Here is a 22,234-nt window from a genome sequence, read left to right on the forward strand (position 1 = left end):
AACACTTGTAATTCTATTTTTAACACTGTTCCATTTCTCTTCAACTCATGTTCCATGTCTCATTTCTTCATTCAACAGAGACAGAATGTTTTCCTCACAGCTTCTTTGTATTCTTTCCTCATATCTGGTGTGACTGAATGCACTGCTCTATTTACACCCTACGCACTATTATAATAATCCTTGTACAAAAAGTGCCCTTTTGAGATATCATATGAAAACTAATAACTAACTGGTCAATAATATCCTGATGAAATGTATGTAGCAACATTATATGTTAAATTATGAACATAAGCTGAAGTTATGACTGAAATATGGTTACCAGACAAGTCTGGGGAGTGGATAAACTTGTTTCTCAAAGGCAGCGGACAAGCTGATGCCTCTAGCCAGTTCTCAAAGCTGTCAAGTGGCCATTCTTTGTCAAAGAAGTAGGGCAAAACAGATCAATCTATATTTTAGTAACCAACAGCATGGAACCTTTCACCACAAGACTCCATGACTCCAACCTCACAGCGGCAATGAACTATATCTAGGGGTAACCCTCCGCAAAACGCATTTCAAAGGGTGACTGGACTATAAACATGAAGTACAAAAACACCCCCAAGGGGTATCTCCCTATCTATCTCTCTTTCAACTAAGACGACAAAAGAAGTAGCCATTTGACTTTTGGAAAGATCCTGACCTGAAATTTGGTCAGCCCTGTTTCTGGGAGCATGTGGTAAGTATTTTATCTTGAACCAAGTCAAGTTTGTTAAGTTTTAGCACTAGAAAGTGTTTTTATCTTTATTTCTCTTGTAACCATTTCTGACTTTAGTACCTTGTACTTGTACTCAATTAAAATCTATTCTATGTATTTAAAGTCGACAAGTCTAAGTTTATTTAAGGCTAGAAGGGACCATCGTGATCATTTATTCCAGAGGTGGGCAAACTATGGTCCGCGGGCCACATCCGGCCCATGGAACCCTCCTGCCCGGCCCCTGAGCTCCTGGCCCAGGAGGCTTGCCTCTGGCCCCTCCTCTGCTGCTCCCCCTCCCCCGCAGCCTCAGCTCACTGCGCCACAATGCTCTGGGCAGCGGCGCAGCTGTGGAGCCGCGGCCTGACCTGGTGCTCTGTGCTGTGTGGGTGGCGTAGGTGGCTCCATCAGCTGCCTGTCCTGGTGCCACCGGTGCTCCAAGCAACGCGGTAAGGGGGCAGGGAGCCGGGGGGGGGGTTGGATAGAGGGCAGGGGAGGTTGGGGTGGTGGTCAGGGAGAGGGGGTGTGGATGGGGGTTGGGGCGGTCAGAGGGCAGGGAACAGGGGGTTTGAATGAGAAAGGGTTGGATGGGGGCGGGAGGTCCGGGGTGGTCAGGGGAAAGGGAGAGGGTGAATGGGGCAGGAGTCGAGGGGGGGCGCTGTCAGGGGACGGGGGGGGTTGGATGGGGCAGGAGTGCTGGGGGAGCTGTCAGGGGGCGAGAAGCAGGGAGGATAAGATAGGGGGCAGGGGCCGGGCCATGCCTGACTGTTTGGGGAGGCACAGCCTCCATACCCTCCATACCATTTTGGAAACTCGATGTGGCCCTCAGGCCAAAAAGTTTGCCTGCCCCTGATCTAGACTGACCTCCTGTACATCACACGCTGGAGAACCCTCACACACATCCTCCTGTAATAGACCCATAAAGTCTAGCTGAGTTGCTGGAGTTCACAACTCATGATTTAAAAACTTCAAGTTACAGAGAATCCACCATTTACTCTAGTTTAAACCAGCAATTGACCCGTGCCACAGGCTGTACAGGAAGGCAAAAAAACCCCAGGGTCTCTGCCAATCTGATGTGGGGAGAAATTCCTTCTGAACCCCAGTTATGGAGATCAGTTGGACCCTGAGCAAGTCAGCAAGACTCACCAGTCAGACATGTGGGAAAGAATTCTGTATAGTAACTCAAAGCCTTCCCCATCTAGAGCCCATTATAGGCAGTCTCATCATACTCTTCCCTCCATAAACTTATCAAGCTCAGTCTTGAAACAAGTTAGGTATTTTGCCCTACTCTTCCCCTTGGAAGGCTGTTCCAGAATTTTACTCCCCTGATGGTTAGAACCCTTTCTCTAATTTCAAGCCTAAACTTGTTGATGGCCAGTTTGTATTAATTTTTTGCATCAAAAATGGCACTTAAATAACTCCTTTCCCTCCCTGTATTTATCCCTCTGATGTATTTATAGAGAGCCACCATATCTCCTCTTAACCTTCTTTTGGTTAGGCTAAGCAAGCCAAGCTCCTTGAGTTCCTTTCATAAGGTAGGCTTTCCATTCCTCTGATCATCCTAATAGGCCTTCTCTGCACCCTGTTCCAGTCTGAATTGATCTTTCCTAAACTTGGGATATTGGGATTGTGCAGAGTATTCCAGATGAGGTCTCACCTGTGCCTTGTATAATGACAATAATACTTCCCTATGTCTACTGGAAATACCTCACCTAGGATTGCATTAGCCTTTTTCACAGCCTCATCGCATTGGCAGCTTGTAGTCATTCTGTGATCAACCGGTACACCCCGTTCTTTCTTTTCCTCTCATTTCCAGTTGATACATCTCCAGCTTATAGCAAAAATTCTTGTTGATAGTCCCGAAGTGCATGACCTTGCACTATTATATTTCAGCCCATTTCTTTTACTTCAATTTTCAAGATCCTCCAGATCTTCTTGTATGATATTCCAGTCCAATCCTGTTTTCACATTGAAATTTCCCATCATCAGTAACAAGTCTTGTCCTGAAACTTTTTATATAGTTTCCCGTAGATAGTTATAAAAAGCTTCAATTTCTTCCTTGGGTACTGCTAAGGTCGGTTCATATACTTGTACTATCATAACTGCCACAGATTTGATTGTATCTCACCTTCAGAATACAAGAAGATACTGAGTTAAATGAAATCAGAGCCTGGCTTGCCTTTAGTTTTTGCATCAACACAGCTCTGTTCTGGTGTCCACCATCTTCTCTTCCCAATGTCAATATCCCTATGTTCATCAAAGAAGATCATGCCAGACTAGCCTGTCTGGTGTATCTTTCTTTGAGAAGATAACTGAATTTTGTAGGCAAGGGAAGAACGGTAGAGATTTAATATATCTGGATTTTAATAAAGCATTTGATATGGTCCCACATGGAATATTATTAGTTAAGATGGAGATTAGTACAATAATTGTAAGGTGGGTAAGGAACTGGCTACAGTGAAGAATGAGTTGCACTGAAAGAACTATTGGGCTGGAGGAAGGTTACTAGTGGAGTTCCTCAAGGATTGGTCTTGGGACCAATCTTATTTAATATTTTCATTAATTAGCTTGGCACACAAAGTACAAATGTGCTAATGAAATTTGCTGATGACACAAAGTTGGGGGGCGTTTTCAATACAGGGGAAAATTGGAATATTTTATACAGGAAGAATTGGATTGAGGACTGTAGTAATAGAAATGAGATGAAATTTAATACTTCAAAATGCAAGGTCATGCACTTAGGGATTAATAACAAGAATTTGTACTATAAGCTGGGGGAGCCTTGGCTGGAAATGACAGAAGATAAGAAAGACCTCGGTGTATATGGCTATGTCTACACTGCGCATCTTTTAGTGGTGTGGCTGTGCTGCTGTAAGGTGCGCTGTGTAGCTGCTTTTTATCGCAGGCAACAAATTAAAACCACCTCCAACAAGGGGCGGTAACTTCGTCGCCAGGAGCGCAGCTCCTGCAGACAAAGCGTTGTCCACACCAGCACTTTTCGTCATTAAAACTTTTGTCATTCGGGGGTGGGGTGTTTTTTTTTGACAAATGGTTTTGGGTGCTCAATTTAAAAATGTTGAAGGGGCCTGACTTTCAGAAAGTCCTGATGTCCAAATCATGGACCTTAATGTTGTTTCAAATTGAAGCACCCAAAATCAAAAGTGATTCTGAAAATCTTCCTCTTTCTGTATGGAGCAATTTAGGCTCCAGAGCAGTTCATCTACCATCTTGTATACTTTTATTTTATTTTTAAAAAGTGGTCCTTATGGAACATTATCAAATATTAATAAAGGCATAGATTTCAAGTTGCTAGAGGGAAGAGTTGATACTGAACGCTAGCATAAAATGTTCATTCATCAGAAGGTTAAGAACTCAAGGGTTCAGGCAGCCTGTTCAAGTGAAATCTTTATTTTAGAATGGTGATTGATGATGTTTTGCTGAATGGGAGGGACCTGGGTAAGCTGAAATGAACTCAGATGTGGGTTTTTGGTGAGTTTTAGCTTCTCACTTAAGTGTTTATCCTGTAGTTTTGTCACTCTAAATTATGCTTCCGTGCTGGAAAATTAAAGGAGATTATTTCTTCAAACCAACTTTTCTTGCCTTGCACATAAAGTATATTTACATCTTCTTTGTAAACATTAATCTTTGACTGCTCATACTTTAAAATATATTCAACTGTTTAACTTTCTAGACCTAGTCTAGTTTCAGAGTAACAGCCGTGTTAGTCTGTATTCGCAAAAAGAAAAGGAGTACTTGTGGCACCTTAGAGACTAACCAATTTATTTGCGCATAAGCTTTCGTGAGCTACAGCTCACTTCATCGGATGCTTATGCTCAAATAAATTGGTTAGTCTCTAAGGTGCCACAAGTACTCCTTTTCTTTTAGACCTAGTCTGTTTGCATCAAGATTTAAGTAATGGGAAGAATCATAGGACTAGAAGAGACCTTGAGAGGTCTTCTAGTCCAGTCCCCTGCACTCAAGGCAGGACTAACTATTATCTAGAAATAACATTAAAAATTCTTCCTTATTCTGTATGCTACTTCAGAACTGATGGAAGATGCATTTTTTGAGTTGGTTCAAAGTTTTTCTGACTGGTTACCTTTTGATGTGTTCGTTGTAAATCAATCACTCAATATCCTGCAGTGTGATTCTTCTCAGGAAGTTGAAGTGGAACAAGTATGATTGTCTAGTTTGTGTCTTGATAATCTTTCAATAAATGTTCCATCTTCTCCTATGAGTCTACTACTAACAAATAACATTCTCCGTTGTCTGGCTCCTTGGCACTCTACTTTCTGATACATAGCCTGACTGAATATACTTTCCTGGTCCAAGAAAGCAAAGGTGAAGCAATTTATTTCCCTTCACTAGTGCTAGGAGGTTTAGGAGCCAGTAATAAAGTTGTCTTTTCTTCCAAGGCAATGCTATGTTATATGGATTAATTAGATGCTATTTTTTGCCCTCATGATGGGTGAGTGCTGTCAGGTTCTTTTGAATGGGCCTCAGGCTTAACTTTCTTAGTGACCCTTCTGCTTCACTAAGTACAGGAAAAATTGCAAATTTAATTCTACTTCTTAACTTTATTGTTCAATCATGGAGATGTTAAAGATACTACATCCAGGACATTGCCAGCTTTCTTACAAAGCTGTGAATTGTCATGTCAGTTTCCCCAACCAAAAACAAACAGAAGAGGAGACAGGAAATGGGAGGAAAACAGATGGTCCTGTTATGGTCTAGTGGTAGGTTAGTGGTGGTTGCTGTCTATAAAAGTTATGTTTTCAGAACAAAGTTCAGCAAGGTTTCAGCATGCAACAGGTCCATGCTAGTGTGGCTTCGGTTAAATAAGTTTTAGACCTTTCCCCATAGGCTGTAATACATTATAGCAGTGTTTTCCTAATTCTAGAAAGCTGAGCCCCTCTTCAGGAAGATGGAACCAGCCACACTCCCTTTTAATGCCGCCATGTGTTGTTAATTTGTATGTCCTTCCCCTACATTTTACAAACAATGGATAACAAACCAGCATGACCTACACAGTGCGGGGGCTAGGAGATGTGCTGCTGTGGGTGGTATTGACTATCCTTCTCTTCTGGGGTCTGGTAGGCTTGTCTGTCGGGGGGAGACAGGAAGCGGATGATTGATTTAGTTGGGGATTGGTCCTGCTTTGAGCAGGGGGTTGGACTAGATGACCTCCTGAGGTCTCTTGATATTCTGTGATTCTATGAGTGTAATAACTGTCCTGCTGTGAAGCTTCAAGCCACACATGTAAAGAAAACGGTGTGAGTGACTGCTTCCAACTCCCCTCTTCCTCATCCTAGCTGTCAGTTGTGACAAAATCAGTGGTCACTCAGAGTAGATTGAATAAATCTTCATAATACAAATGAAATATTTAACAGTGGTGGCATTTAAAGTATTATAGATAGTACCCATTCAAATGAATGGGGCAATTCACACCTCAGAGCTGTTTCAGATTCTCTGTAAACCCAGGCCTGTTTACATGGTTTGGTTTTTACTTGTTTTACATTCTGAAGGTTAAAAGCTAGAGACTATCTTTTTATTTTAAATTAAAGCTGAGAGTCTAGAGAACAATTGAGAGGTATGTCTGTGCTCCCCTCACCTCCCTCACTCCTCCTCAGACTTTGGGAAACACTGTGCATTACTTATGGCTCCACCTATAGGTAGGGCATGTTGTGAATCAACAGCAGCAAGAGGTCTCAATCCTTGCTCTTACTTCAGATAATTATTTAACCTACTTCCAAATTCCTCGGCATGCATGCAAACTTTGAAAAACTGGATATATTTTGACGTCATAGTTAGGGATAGGCACCAGGGTCATAAGGAAGCCAATTTCCATTTGAATGTATATGTAAAACTACGTAGTTGATCTCTTGTCTGGATGGTACTCTGTTCCCACCAGCATAGTCATGCAAAAGACTCTTATAATTTTGAACTGGCTGAATTAAGATGCTAACAGTTGTGTTATGCCCAGTTTTTTCCTATAATCTTTCCAAGCTATGCAGCCTGAGTTCAAGTGTCACTAAAATGTTTGGTTCAAACTAGCTATAATAAATTAAACTGACGAAAACTTGGGATTGAACTGATTTTTAAAATCTTTCCTCTTACTAAACATTAGGAAAAATCGCAAATGCAAAAAGATTTATGGAGAATTGAAGATGTTACAGCTGGCCTAAGTGCAAATAAAGCAAACTACAAAGTCATAGTAGATTCTATAAAAAATCCAGGTAAGAGAAATTGAGTAAAGATGTTAAACTATATCTAAATTCATCTGAATCTCTTGAGTGTGCAGAATTGGGCTAGAAGTCTTGAGGTCATCATTTATTACAGAATTTCCAGTACTTCCTGCTGCTGGTTGTGTTGGGAGTCCCCTTATCCCAGTAACATCAGCCTTCCTCACAGGTATTTTTGTACTTACTGATGGAACCAAGAAATGCCAAGGCATAAGAAAACAAACAAGGGGATAAATTAGCCAAACCAGAAAAAATTGTTTTAATCTTCATAACACTCACTATCACAGTTGCTCTCCTGCCCACCACCTGACAACTCCTCCCACCCCCAGTCTGTCTGCCTTTTCCACTTGGTCCTGCCCCCTCCACTGCCTGCACTTCACACTGTTTTCCATCGTGGGGAAAGGTTGGCAGACAGAACAAACAGCCTTCTGTCGTAGGAAAAGGTGAAGTGAGAAGGTGTATATGGACTGCATGCTCGTCCGCTTTGTTGGACTTCCCAGAAAAGAGACAGTAGGTTGGGGAAGTGGAAGTCAGTTGGATGTCTTATGTAGATTGTAGCATATGCATAAGAGTATATTTATTAACACCATTTACCTATAAACAGAGTGTGAATTTGTTTTGAGATCATGGAGCTCATAGGTATTAATTTATTTTTAAAATACAACTATAGACACCTATCTGTGTCTAGGCATCTGGATGTTTTTTGGCATAGCCATAACATCATAGGTTTTTACATCTTAAAAATGTAGTCTATAGTCAGAATAATGAGGGAAGTTTAAGGTTTTTCAAAAGCCAGCGCATAGATACATACTGCTTATTATTTTGTGTGATGTTCTTGTGGGAAAAGTGTGCGCTCATGATGTAGATATAACATCCACACAACTTTTAACTTATTTACTTGTTTGTGCCATAGAAAGAAAAACAGTGCCTTCATTTTCTCAGTCTAAAGTGCCTTCATTATCAACTTCTCTCACAACTATGGAGAGCAAACTTTTGACTCAGCGAACTCCTCCATCTAGTCCTGTTAAGTCCTCTTTGGAGGTTAGGCTGTTTCCACAGCCTTATACTCAGCCTAGAACACAGTCTCAACCACAACAGCTGAAAAAAGTGGAGCATCCTCTTCAGTCACCCATGAAGCTAAAGTCAAAAGTTGTAAGTATTGCTACCATGAATTGAGTGTAAATCTGTCTCCTGCTCTTGCCACCATCATATCTGAGGATCTAATGCTATATGTGAAAACATTTTATAAATAATTGCTTCCTTATCAATGTGAAGCCCAGGCCACATTACAGAATTTAGCCTGGTAAGGAGAAACTTGGGCTCAGGTTCTAAAATTGCCCTGAATCTGTTCACAGTTTGGGGTGTGACACTGAGCATATTGCATCTAGCATTGTGTTTTCATTAAACAAGGTTCACATGTAGTTCTAATTGTGAAAATGGAAGGCATTCACCAGCAAATATTGCACAAAATAGAGGGATTTCCGAGTTGTGCGGAGCTCTATGTATTCAAGTTAGCAGGATCTGATGAAATTCACACTAGAGAACTTGAGGAATGATCTGAAGCAATCTCGGAACCATTAGAAATTATTTTGAGAACTCATGGAGGAATGGTGAGGTCCCAGAGGACTGGGAAAGGGCTAACATAATATCTGTTTTTAAAAAGGGGATCAAAGAGGACCAGTCAGCCTAACTTGGATATCTGACAAGTTACTAGAACAAATTATGAAACAATCAATTTGTAAGGACATACAGGATAATTGGGTTATAAGTAATAGCCAACATGGATTTGTCAAGAATAAATCATCCCAAGACAACCTAATTTCCTCCTTTGACAGGGTTACTGGCCTAGGGGATTAGGGGAAGCTATAGATGTAATATATCTAGATTTTAGTAAGGCTTTTTATACCATCCCAGATGACATTCTCATAAGCAAACTAGGGGAATGTGGTGTAGATTAAATTACTTTAATGTCCACTGAAGGAAGGACAAGCAGTAATGGGCTTAATTTACAGCAAGGGAGATTTAGGTTAGATATTAGGAAAAACTTTCTAACTCTAAGAATAGTTAAGCACCGAAGTCGGTTTCAAGGGAGGTTGTAGAATCCCCATCGTTGAAGGTTTTTAAGAACAGGCTAGACCAGTGGTTTTTAAAGTTCAGGTCGCAACCCAGTATTGGGTCGCGGAATGCAAGGCACTGGGTCACCTTGCTCAGCACCCAGGGACCCTGGCGGCTGGCCAGTAAAAACTAATAGTAAAACTCGTAGTCCTTACCCGGAAGCAGCCAGCAGCAGATCTGGCTCATAGGCAGGGGGGCCACGGGACTCCACGCGCTACCCCCGCTCCGAGCACCGGCTAATGGGAGCTGGGGGTGGTGGTGCTTGTAGGCAAGAGCAGCGTGGAGTCGCTTGCGCCCCTCCACCTAGGATTCAGACCTGCTGGCCACTTCCGGGGCACAGTGTGGTCTGCAGTGCCAGGACAGGCAGGAAGCCTGCCTCTGCACCCTGGCTGCACTGCTGACCGGGAGCCACCAGAGGTAAGCCCACGCCCCAACCCTGCTCCCCATCCTCTGCCCTAGCCCTGAGGCCCAACCCAAACCCAGAGCCCGATCCTGGCTCCACTGCAGAGCCTGCATCCCTAGCCCAGAGCCCTCACCCCCCATCCCACACACCAACCCCTGCCCCAGCCCAGAGCCCCCTTCCACACCCTGAGCCCCTCATTCCCGGCCTCACCGTGCAGCCCTCACCGCCGCACCCAAAACCCCTCATCCCCAGCTCCATTGGATCGCGGGCATCAACAATTTTCTTAAACTGGGTCACCAGAAAAAAAGATTGAAAACCACTGGGATAGGCAAACACCTGTAAGGGAAGGTCTAAGTTTACTTGGTCCTGCCTCATTGCAGGGGGCTGGACTAGATGGCCTCTTAAGGTCCCTTCCAGCCCTATATTTCTAGGATTCTATAAAGGAACTGAGTGATAGTGCTTGAAGAAGTTGAGTAGATAACATGTAAAATCATATGCGTTAGTTGGTAGGATGAGGAACATGCTTCACCATTTTGTTATGTATTAAGACAGAGCCTTCTTCAGTAGTTAAAATAACCCTTTAAAGCTCCAAGAGTATAAGAGAAAGTGTGTTTTAAACTTCATAGCATATTATTTGCTGAGTCTCAGTTTATTTACCTTTTACCAGGGAGATGAAGCACCACCCAGACCTCCTCTCCCTCAGGTCTACAATCCTGATGATCACCCACCAGCTGTTCCACCTCTTCCAAGGGAAGCCAATGTCATCAGGCACACATCAGTGCGAGGACTGAAACGTCAGTCAGATGAAAGAAAGAGAGATCGAGAATTGGGACAATATGTAAATGGTGATTATAGGGTGAGCAGTCACTTAGCCACAGCCTTTAAATTTTATGGACCTTTATAAGTTTTTTGCTCTGATACATTTTATAGTATACAGACTGCTTATGGAATGACAGCTATATGGCAACCTGGAAACACAAAGACTCTAAGAAAACTATTTTAATTTGTCTGAAATCTGTGGTCTCACTTGATCAAATGAATATTTTTCTTTGTAGGGAGAGCTCCGTTCATGCATGAGTGAACCTGAATTAGCTACAATAGATGGTGACTTCAGCCAAACTTCACTTGGTTTCATAGGTTCTGACAGTGGATACCAGACATTACCTACTAGAGGTAAGCCAGAGAATTGACCATTTTTAAAAAGTACTAAGTGTCTGACATATTATGTATGGGGTGTGTGTATTTGTTACAGATTAGGGGTGCTGTTTGAGTCATTATCTTAAAGTTAGCTAAACAATGATATCAAGCAATGTTTTGATAATTTTGCCATAGAAATAATCAGCCTCTACAAAACAGTTCCCGTTTTTTGTTAGAAAGTGGGAGTGTACCATAACAGGAAAAATTAGTTTGTCAGAACAGCTCTTAAATTATTGTCTGACCCAAAAGATTTCTTATGTTCATAATGGCTTAAATTGTAGAGTTTTTTTAAAGTGAATCTATTCCGCCATATTGGCAGCCCTAGAGAATGAAGACGTCACAGATACAGCATAAGCAGAGTTAGTGCAATTTTCCCTATGCCACCTCCACTCCTGGAACCACCTTAGAGGAAAGAGTAGGGGCAATTCAGTTTTTATCCCCATTTAGTCCTTGTCCCTCTGCTCTGATTGTAAGTACCATTTTGGGTCAGGTTTGCTGGTAGTTTGGTTATATTAACACTTGTTACAGGACTGAGGCTACAGACTTCTCATTTTACATGAGCTTCCAAACTGTCTTCAGATGGTACTGAATTTTAATCACTATGAACCATAGAATGAATTTGACTGGTGACCTAGATGTGAAAGTCCTGTATCCCATTACTGCCCTACCTGGCTGAAAATGTTGAGACGTGAACTGTAACAAAAATATATAATAGAAAATGTAAAACAGTTTTTTGAAACACCCACCTGTTATCTGTCTCTTGAGCATTGTTTTGCTTCTTTGTAAAGGATTATCCGGATCAACTTCCAGACTGCACCAAACATCCACCATTTCATCGTATGCAACATTTCAAAGAGATAGCGCCAAGGTAACTTTAAATAAATATTTTGGTGACAAGCGTCTGGATCTCTATAGACAATATGCTGAGTGCAGATGTATTTTGCGTAACAGGAGCTGATTCTGATAGCACCCATGGAATGGAAAACTGTTTAAAAAAATTTTTTTACAGCTGTCATAGTAAGGCCTCCTACCAGTCACATTGCTAAACTGATTGGGCATGCCTAGAGACAGAAGTAACACCATAAATGAAAAAATTAGGGAGTACAGGCTCGGATGATCATGTAAACAGTCCCGACAATTTTGTGGGTAAGAGGGTCCAGCAGATCAATAGTGAAGGAAAAAGACAAAGAAGCTGATCCAAGAAGAAGTGGTGGGATGTCATAAGGGAAGAAGTGTAAGAATGTGGTGTGATAGAGGATCGATCAGAGTACTTTAGAGGGAGAACCCTTCTAGAACGGACCCCATTTGATGGGATTAATACAAAGAAGACGAGACAGAGTTGGAACGACTCACTGAACTTGGTACAGATTCACAAAGGAAGGCCTTGGACCTAGTTAATGATACAGTAGAAATTGCAGAGTTGAAAATACGCAAAATAGTTTAAAAGACAATAGGATAAAATCAACTCATTTACACTGAGAAATAGAGGAAGAGTTAACTTTTTTAGTATACTACTTATAAAGTATTAATTACAACATATGGTTTGATCACTTTTAACAGGAGAGACCAAAGAGTGCCTTGGAACGCTTATACTCTGGAGACCACCAAAGATTCAAGATGAGTGCTGAGGAACAACTAGAAAGAATGAAGCGACATCAGAAGGCATTAGTTCGTGAACGCAAGAGAACTCTTAGCCAAGGAGAAAGACAGTCTGTTTCATCTCGGTCTTTCATCCGGCCCATTTCTGCAGACATAGGCTCAGTATGTTAGACATGCCTTAAAAGGACTAAAAAAATATGATCTGTCATATTTCTAGGAAGCACTTTCACCTGAGAGTGCATGATACTTCTACTCTAAATATACTATAGTGTAATACCTGTTTCAAGAGTGTGAATAGCAAATGATCAATTTTTGATAACAAATAGTTGCAGTCTGTGTAGCTGGTTGTGCAGGTAAGTTGGTCAGAGAACAACGTGGCAAGAAGAGAATAGTATATATTGAAATGACTTCAGAGACAGGAATTGTTTTTATTGATTGGAACTGTATTTAGAAAGCAAAATGAAGTTTGTACACCTTTCAGATTGCTTATGACAGAATGGGCCTTTTAGAATGTTCTTATATAGTGTGTTTAAAATCTTTATAACTAGATTAGGAGATATATATGGTGATAGCAAACCAAGGTTTTTTCCATGAGGTGTTGACAAAATATAAATAAACTGATAATCAGTTTTAAGATCTAATCCTATTTAATGGAAGTTTATGCAACAGTTAATGTGTTTTAATTATTATAAATTATTCTTTAAAGCTCAAATGTGGAATATTTTAATGAGGCTCAAAGTTCAGTTGCTGAAGAAGAGGATTTCTTTTTTTTGTTTGAGAATAAATGCTGTACTGAACAGAATTTTTTAATTATACATTTTGGACACTAACCAAAGCAGTTCTAATTGGTGAAGTTATCTGATCATGTCATGGTATCAAACGAAGGATGTACTGTAAATGTCACAGCCACTGTAATGCTAGCCTTCCTTTTTAAAATGTATTTTTCTTTTGGTTCATTAGAGCCTTAGAACGATCACCTTATTTACCTAATTCATTGCACAAGATCTCTTGCTTTTAGAATTGTCACTCATAATACCTAATTCCTTCTTTTGTTTAAAAGAAGTAAAAAGTTTCTAATTATTTCAAAATAATTTCTAACTAGACTACTCAATTTTTACCAGGCTTAATTGCATTTTAGTAGCTGTGTGTCAATTATTAGCACTTCTAAATCCCTTGATATTACTCAATTTTTTATTCCCATTTCTTAAGAATCCTTCAGAAACACTAATTTACAACCCAATTATCTTTGTTTACTTCATCAAATAAATATGGGTACACTTCTTGGAGACATTCGTCCATGCTGGCCTGCATTTTGCAATCACAAATTTGCAGAAATGCACAATTTTGATATCACTGCCATTTTCATGTTTTAGTTAGCAAAACTAAACCTGAACTTTTAATGTACAACGCTAATATATTTGCACTCTTCTAATTTAAACATTTCATAACACTCCTTTAACAATTTTAATGAATATTTTATGTACAAATTTGTGTGCCATCTTGTTCCTTGCTATAAGGAATTAAAATGATCTCCTTTAGCTATTGATTTGTTTCATAGAGATCTCTTCCTGTATCTAGAGGGCTCCAACACACAAAAGCATGTTTGATAGCACATTTGCTTGTTTGCAGCCTTACAATTATTTAGTGGCCAAGATGGTAAACAGCTAAATATGTAATTAGTTTAATTGCTGCACAGTATGTAACATTCTATTTTAAACATACATTGTATGTGTAACTCTAATTTTAATATAATGCACTGGGTTTTTTTTAAATTCATCACCTCTCAAGTGTAGTATGACATTTTAAATATTGAACATAGGACATGGATTTATTTGTTATATAAAATGCCTTTTTAATGTCTCCACATCAAAGCCAATAAACATATTGCTACATAATAATGGTTTGATGTTTTTTCTTACCAATATAACAATATCTTGAAATTAATATTATGTAAGTATAAAATATATTATGGCAATCAGTCCTGGTTGAATATGAGTAGAAGATTGCGTCTTGAGCACTGTGTTTGTAAGAAAACGTATTTTCCCCTTTGAATCCTAAAAAAAGATTTTCTAACTTTTTACATGAGTTTTAACTGCCTTATAATTAAATTACATTTTGAATATATATAAAAACTACATATTTTTGAGTGATTATTGAGAGCTTGTGCATGAATAGGTTTAAATCAGGGGGTTTTTTTTTAATATGTGTAACCTAGTGGAGTAAAAGTGGCTGTAAGCTTTAATCAAAGCCAGTCAAGAGTTACAGTACTTGCTCTTGTGCAGTATAATTATTGGAGAGAGATGTAAGAAAAGCAGATGTGTGAAACATATAGCAACATATTCTGCTTTCTACATTGTCAAATACTGGAGGAGTGCTTTTCTTGTTCAGAATATAAATACTGATTTGTGGGTTGAGGGGTATGATATTTTCTGTTTTCAGCTTTGTAAGATAAAATTCCAGGGCTCCACTAATATGAATATGACATTGCCACCATGTTAGGCATTTGTGGCATTTGATGAGACCATAACTACATCAATAACATCTTTTAGGCATATAAATTTGTATTAAGTTATATAAAATATGCCTAGCTAAGGAGGGGCATTCTGTCATAATTTCAACTTTGAACCCCCAAAACATGCTGCTTAATTCAAAGTGGTTTGAGAATTGGCCTGCTTAAACCCAGGGTTGTGAGTTCAATCCTTGAGGGGGGCATTTAGGGATCTGGAGCAAAAATTGGGGATTGTTCCTGTTTTGAGCAGGGGTTTGGACTAGATGATCTCCTGAGGTCCCTTCCAATCCTGAGATTCTATGATTCTATGATAGCTAAAAGTTTGCCTTGTAAAGGCAATTATTCTTTTGGTAAGCTTTTTATTGTGAGATTTTTATTTTTATAATGATAACCAATAAATTGTAAATTTTGGTTGATCTTATAAGGAGAATGAAACAATCTTTTTATTGAAGTTTTATGATTAAGATGGCTTTGAGGATATTTTAAATATTTCCAGGACCAATGGAATTTAATATTAGCATTATAATTTCAGTTAATATATGTATCTGTGGAGTATTAGTTGTAATAATTACTGTGCACTTCTGCATAAGATCTCTAAGTCTCTAAGGTGCCACAAGTACTCCTTTTCTTTTTGCGCATACAGACTAACACGGCTCTGTGTTACTCTGAAATAAGATCTAGTGTAATTTTCAGCTGTTGTGTAAACGTCCACCCTTCAAAGTCATCCTATTTGATAAGATATGTATTTATGATGTTTATTGCTCCGTATTCTATCATTCTCTAAGGTCACTGAAACCAAAACAGTCTGCCTATGGTCCCCTTAATGTATGTGCACGGAGCACTTACTTCTTATTAACGGGACTTATGCACAGTCATCACAAGTTTACTTATTAGAGCTTAATACTGATCAACAGTTTTTTACAGCATGCAAAAAAAATAGTAAAATCTTATAGCACAGCTAGAAATCAAATGTAATACTAATAAGACTAACAAACATTTTTTTGCATGACAGTCATGTTTTTTGTGTGTCAGTTATTTAAGAGTATAACTTCATGGACTCTTTCAGCAACCTAATATTAGAGGCTATGGTCATAAACATTTCTAGGAGATCTATTTGTTGGTATACACCATTAATTGTTTTGTATCTGTTACCAGTGGAAACGAGAACAAGAATTTGATTTGCAGTTACTTGAGAGAGCAATACGTGGAGAAGAGAAAAACGAAAATGACTGGTTAAAAATTCAGCCTGTACCAGTGAAAGAGATGGACCTGGAACCTCAAGATTATGACTTAGATATCAGCAGAGAGGTAATGCTAGTGGTATGTTGTTCCATACAGTATGTCTAAAATTCTTCAGTTTTTCTAAGTTTTAGGTAATTCTTCTCCTCTCAAATTCTTGTGTTTCAAGAGTTTCCCTGAAAGTTCCAGTTTAATAGAGAGTTTTATAAACAATGAAGAACTAGGCTGGTGGCCCTGTGCTGAAAGTATCTCACTTTTGGAGACCAGGATCATATGAGTGCTTGGCCTTATTAGAGAGAAAATGTTAAATGTTCGCCCTGTGCTGTAGAAAATATTTACAAAAGTTTTAGTAGAGGAAAATAAAACAAATTATATATTGCATATGCAGATTTCAGATTAGAGTTGAAAGGATTAGACACTGAAGGCTAATTTAAAATAGGAAGTAGAGAAAGGTATAGAAGAAAAAGCTACCTCAAGGAAGCTATCCAGCTGTGACTCATGGTTAATGTGAACTGGCACAACATGGTACAGCAGAAGAGTGAATGTCTCTTTATACTGGTCAGGAAAAATAAATCTTGTCTTTACTATAGGCTATATGAAAAATCTAAATCAGTGATATCGGTGCCGGATTTTGTCAGCAGTTTTCATAACTCATAAAGCATTTATTTGAAATGCTATAGAGCCATCTGGTGGCTCAGAGGCAGTATAACATAGTGTTATGTACTTGTGGCACCTTAGAGACTAACAGATTTATTTGAGCATAAGTTTTCGTGAGCTACAGCTCACTTCATCGGATTCATTCAGTGGAAAATACAGTGGGGAGATTTATATACATAGAGAGCATGAAACAATGGGTGTTACCATACACACTGTAACGAGAGTGATCACTTAAGGTGAGCTATTACCAGCAGGAGAGCGGGGGGTGTGGGGGGGCGGAGAACCTTTTGTAGTGGTAATCAAGGTGGGCCATTTCCAGCAGTTGACAAGAACGTCTGAGGAACAGTGGGGCGTGGGGGGGAATAAACATGGGGAAATAGTTTTACTTTGTGTAATGACCCATCCACTCCCAGTCTTTTCTTTTTGCGAATACAGACTAACACGGCTGCTACTCTGAAACCTGTCATAGTGTTGTGTGAAAAGGGAAATGAAAGAATCTGAAAGTATTTGTAACAGAATGCAGGGTTTTTTTGTAGCTGTGTTGGTCCCAGGATATTAGAGAGACAAGGTGGGTAAAGTGACCAGATGTCCCGATTTTATAGGGAGTGTCCTGATTTTGGGGTGTTTTTCTTACGTAGGCTACTATTACCCCGCACCCCCTGTCCCGATTTTTGTTGCTGTCTGGTCACCCTAAAGGTGGGTGAGGAAATATCTTTTATTGAACCAACTTCTGCTGGTAAAAGAGAGAAGCTCTTGAGTTTACACAGAGCTCTTCTTTGGGTTTGGGAAACTGATTCAGTGTCACAGCTAAATAAATACAAGGTGGAACGGATTGTTAAGCATAACTAGTTAACACACATTTCAAAGGAACATTCAGAGTGAAATGGCCCATTAATACCCCTCCAGTCATAGGGAGGAAAGGAAGGGGTGGGGGAGCAGTTGCAGTAAGCCATAAATCCAGTTTCTGTATTCAGTCCATGATTTTTAGTGTCTAACAAAGTTATAAATTTAATCTCCCAGGCTCGTATTTTGAAAGTGTTGTTCAGATTTCCTTTGAGGATGAGGACTGATAAGTCAGATGTAGAGTGTTCGCTTTGTGAAAAGTGTTCACCCATAAGTGAGGTGGTGTTTTTGTCTTTTATCATTTTCCTGTGTGCGTTCATTCAAGAGTATAGTGGTTGTCTGGTTTCATCCACATACTTGCTATCGATGCATTTAGTGTACAGAATGAGTTGAAAAGTCAGTAAAGATCCTTAACAATGTCTTGAATTGCAGTACATTGCCTGTGGAATCAGGAAGTTGTTATATCTTGATACCTTCATACTGGAGTCTTTGCTGATAGAGTTCAGTTGGTATTGGATTTAATCTTTGTATGTGTGCAATGAGGAGCACTCCACTCCTGTGGATTTTGGGAGTTGGGGAATTCATGCCCTATTCTTACAAACCTGCTCAGCTCTACCCTGGCCCATTGGAATCCCTCACTGTACCCGGCTCCCCTTCTTAAATTGAACAGGAATGGAGCTCTACTCCTGTAGACCCTGAAAGGTGCACCACAGTACAGCTCCCATCATGCCAGTATTTGGAAATTGGCAGGCTAAGGGCATGTCTACACTATAAAATTAAGTTGACCTCACTTACGTTGGCATATAGCCACCACAGTAATTACATCGGTTGTACGTCTTTACAGTTTGCTCCTTGTGTCAGTGGTGCGTGTCCTCACCAGGAGCACTTGCACCATTGAACTGTCAGAGTGGGGCATTGTGGGATGACTTCTGAAAGCGAGCAACAGTCGATGTAAGCAACACGGTATCTACACTGACATTGCGTTGACCTAACCACATCGACATTGACTCTACACTTCTTGTGGAGGTGGACTTATTAAGTCGGTGTAGCAGGCGAGTTATGTTGGTGGGAATGAAATTTTAGTGTAGATACTTACAGAGTTAGGTCAACATAAGCTTCCTTGTGTTGACCTAACTCTCTAGTGTAGACCAGGGCTTAGTGTGAACTAATATACCAGGGATGGACGGGAAGCAGCAGAGCTGGAGGTTCATCTCTGTTGACAGTGGCAGCAGCTGTGCCCTGTTTGGTCAGACCTTTTCTCAATGAATGATTTGTCCCTTTAATTAATTATATGCATATCTGATCAGTTTTGTGGTAGATACATAGTCTATGTATCTATGATACAAAGGTTATCATTTTTTTTTAAAATGTAGGTCCCAGTCTAGAAGTCCGAGGGGGTAGCTAATTCTCCATGCCCATTAGATTCTTGGCCCTGCTGATGAAATTCCTGCTAAAGGTGCCAGTTGTAATAGAGAATAGGGGTTCAATCCTCCGCTCTAAGCCTCCTTTCTGCCTTTCCCTGCCTTCTGGGGCTGGCTTCTGGTACAAGTTAGAGCAGCCCAAAGCTGCTCTGGTCCCCTAGGGGGCTATTATGCTGGCAAGATTTCTGGAGTGCATGGGGTTCTAGCCTCATCCTCTGGCCCCTGGGGTGAGCCCTGTGCTGAGAGGGAGATCATAAGAGGCTAGCATAGAGCCATCTATACTGGCATTATGCCAATTGAAGAATCCCCCATGCCATGGGAGTCCCCAGCTGTCCCTTTAGGGAAAATCTGTGGTCACTTTGCATAGTGAAGTGGCACAAATTTAGTTCAGCAGAGATGAGGATCTGGATTAAGGGCTTCTTTTTCTTGTGACCTCACCAGACCCTGTCCATGTCACCCTGGCCTCAGGCTCCCCAATACCCTTTAAGAAAACTCAGTCACAAAGTTCTGTACCATTGGCCAACTGACCTGCTGCTCACACTTAATAGATTTTTGCTTGTTTGTTTGTTTTACACTATACACTGTCTGGCCTATCTGCTTGAGACAATGCAAAGTGAGCAGAGGAGCTGATCTAGTCTCAGCAGAGATACCTTAGCAGGATACCTGCTAAACTCAGAATTAAGTTGTGTTAAAAAGTAAGGAAGTCTGATGGAAAAAGGGAGGTCTCAGGAGGCAGACCTCTGTGGCTGATTGAGGTTGGAGGAATAGAACTTGGTGGGTACTTCTTAAGATTATGACAAAAGGAAGGTAAAAGTCAGCTATTTTGATTCTAAAGTTATTTGAGTTCTGAATAATATGATTTCTGTACTATGTTATTTGGGTTTGTGGTCGCTTCTGGTATACACTTACACCAATAGCTAGGGGTGCCCACTTGGGGAAAAATCAGGTCATTTTTCTTAGGCCACTGAATTGGGTTGGATTTTAACAGAGTGACCTAAAGGTGAAAGGCTTGGGATCTCTTTACTCAGAACTCTGAATCATACAGTCCTCCAGATAGCTTTCAGCTGCAGATCCAAAGAAGTGAAGGACTTCCACTCTTTTCTTCACGTTTCCTTTACTCTTATCTTATTCATTTGTGTTCTTCACAAGCACTTTGTTATGTTTAATTAGTGTTGGCTATCAAAGTGCACTTGTCAATTTGCTGCTCGCTGGCTGGTTCAATATCTTATGAATGTGTCCATTTAAGCTCTGAATTCTTCAAGCAGGAAATCCGTCCAAGTTAAAATTGCTAGATATATTGCCAGCTGTTTTGCAACTTCCTAATTAGAAGTTTTAATCTGCATTATTATATTTGCATAATATGTGTAGTATTAGTCACACAGAGTGTATGTCTGTGTCAGGTTGTCCCTGTGGCAATTTTTGGGACTCCCAATTTTTCAAATTATTATTTAAAAAAAAAACCAACAGCCTCCAAGCATTTCCTTCTTTGCTATTCATAAGGAAAGGTGATGCATGCCTCAGACCCTGTAAAATACAAGCATTCAAACATTAGGTTATATTTGCTTTGTAGCAAAGGGCACCAAGAGAATCTCAGCTTTGGCCTCTATCAACTTTATACAGCAACTTCAAGCCATACAATTCCACTCTGGGCTCTGTTGCCTGACAGAATGAGCTGCAGACAGAACCTGTATTAACCCTGACTCCTCCCAGAATCTCCTTTACTAGTCACAGCTCTACACCAATGATTTACCTCCCAAAAGGAGAGAAAAAGTCAGAAGAGAAAAAAATCCTTAAGGGGCATTAGTTCAAGTTCAAAGGAAATGTTTAGAATCAGGGCAATACACAGTGCTGTGATGATCCATATCATACTCCAGTCAATGTGCACATGCAATTCCCATTTGGGTTAATATGTCTAGTGGAGAATAGCTATACCTTTGAGTTTTTGAAGTCCTAGCTGTCAGAAGTTACATTCTCTCTCTTTTTCCATAGTTGTCAAAACCTGAAAAGGTGGCAATTCCAGACCGCTATGTTGAGCTGGACCCTGAAGAACCTCTAAGTTCAGAAGAATTAGCCTCAAGACACCGTAAAGCAGAAAAGATAAAGAATATTCTTACCAGGTCTAGGTCAGATTACTTTTATAATCCCTCCTTTCTTTTAAATCTCAAACAACTCTATACCACAGATTTTTTCAGATCTAATGCTGATTATTAAACCAAGGTACAATGTATTGTGTAACTTTTATGAAAAATATACAGATGTGATATACATGATAAATACACTTCGAGAGGGATATGTGTATCTAAACAATATAGGAGGAGGGATTATCTACAAAATTCCAGGCATGTCACTGTGTGCGTCACTCTGAAGCCTTAAAATATCTGTACAAGAAGTCTGAAGTGATGGAAACAGCTACAAGCATGGCTGAAAGCTGTTTTTGTTCAGAATATCACTAGGTTTAATCATCACTGGGATTTGTAGTCTGTTACTATTCAATTGTTAAATTCTTAGCCATTTTCATCTTTTATATACATGCGACTTTATGAATTACAGCCATATAACATAACAGCATGGGCTGCGGCTACTACTGTCCTAATAATGACTTTTACTTGTATGTCTGAGTGTTTAAAAGTATTAGTGAATCCTGACAAAATGTCTTTTAGGCAGGTATGGTAGGTAAACTGGGGCATGGAGAGGTTGTGATTTGACCCAAAGGCAGAAAGTCCATGTCAGAGCTGGGAATAGAACACTGTTTTCTATCTATACTACACCTTTTAGACACAGATTTTCAAAGAACTTGCTGGCTACTTAGAGCTGGCATAGACTTGCTCATATTGATGCAGTTGAAACTTTCAGCATCAAGAGTTTATCATCAACTCAAGTGCCTGCCTTGTCATTTATACTCTGTTTGAAGAGACGGGACCTGTAGGCCACTAGGTTGTACCTCTTTCTCTTAGCGCTAACAAGTATCCTCACTAACTTCAAAGAAAAGCCATTAATTTTTCATATTGCTTTCATGTAAACAAACCTGTTTTCAGCGAAGGGTTTTAAGATGTATTTGAGGCTGTGCATGAGTTATTGCAGAAGATATAATGACTATGTTATTTGTTTGTGGTATATACTGAGTCACTGCATTGTTAGTGTATCTAAATCACTGTTTTGTAAAGCATTTTACAAAAGTCTGGAGTAAGATTTCTAGGGTATGAAACCAAGCTTTGTTCTGTGCTGTACCATGGATTTTCTTTATGTTTGTAAACGTTAATGTTGTTTTTCACTTTCCCA

General features: G+C 39.9%; 1 protein-coding gene across 1 annotated transcript in view; it reads left to right on the top strand.

The window, feature by feature from the left end:
• PLEKHA7 (pleckstrin homology domain containing A7) overlaps positions 1-22,234 on the top strand; it is a 290,610-nt gene that overhangs the window by 262,939 nt on the left and 5,437 nt on the right. Inside the window, exons 18-25 of the mRNA XM_077820064.1 lie at positions 6,858-6,966; positions 7,886-8,124; positions 10,158-10,346; positions 10,546-10,663; positions 11,476-11,555; positions 12,248-12,448; positions 15,951-16,103; positions 20,945-21,078. Of these exons, the coding sequence (XP_077676190.1) occupies positions 6,858-6,966; positions 7,886-8,124; positions 10,158-10,346; positions 10,546-10,663; positions 11,476-11,555; positions 12,248-12,448; positions 15,951-16,103; positions 20,945-21,078 (1,223 nt within the window). The remainder of the gene's footprint in view (positions 1-6,857; positions 6,967-7,885; positions 8,125-10,157; positions 10,347-10,545; positions 10,664-11,475; positions 11,556-12,247; positions 12,449-15,950; positions 16,104-20,944; positions 21,079-22,234) is intronic.

The sequence above is a fragment of the Eretmochelys imbricata genome, chromosome 6 (genome assembly GCF_965152235.1).
Source record: "Eretmochelys imbricata isolate rEreImb1 chromosome 6, rEreImb1.hap1, whole genome shotgun sequence".
Lineage (NCBI taxonomy): Eukaryota > Metazoa > Chordata > Testudines > Cheloniidae > Eretmochelys > Eretmochelys imbricata.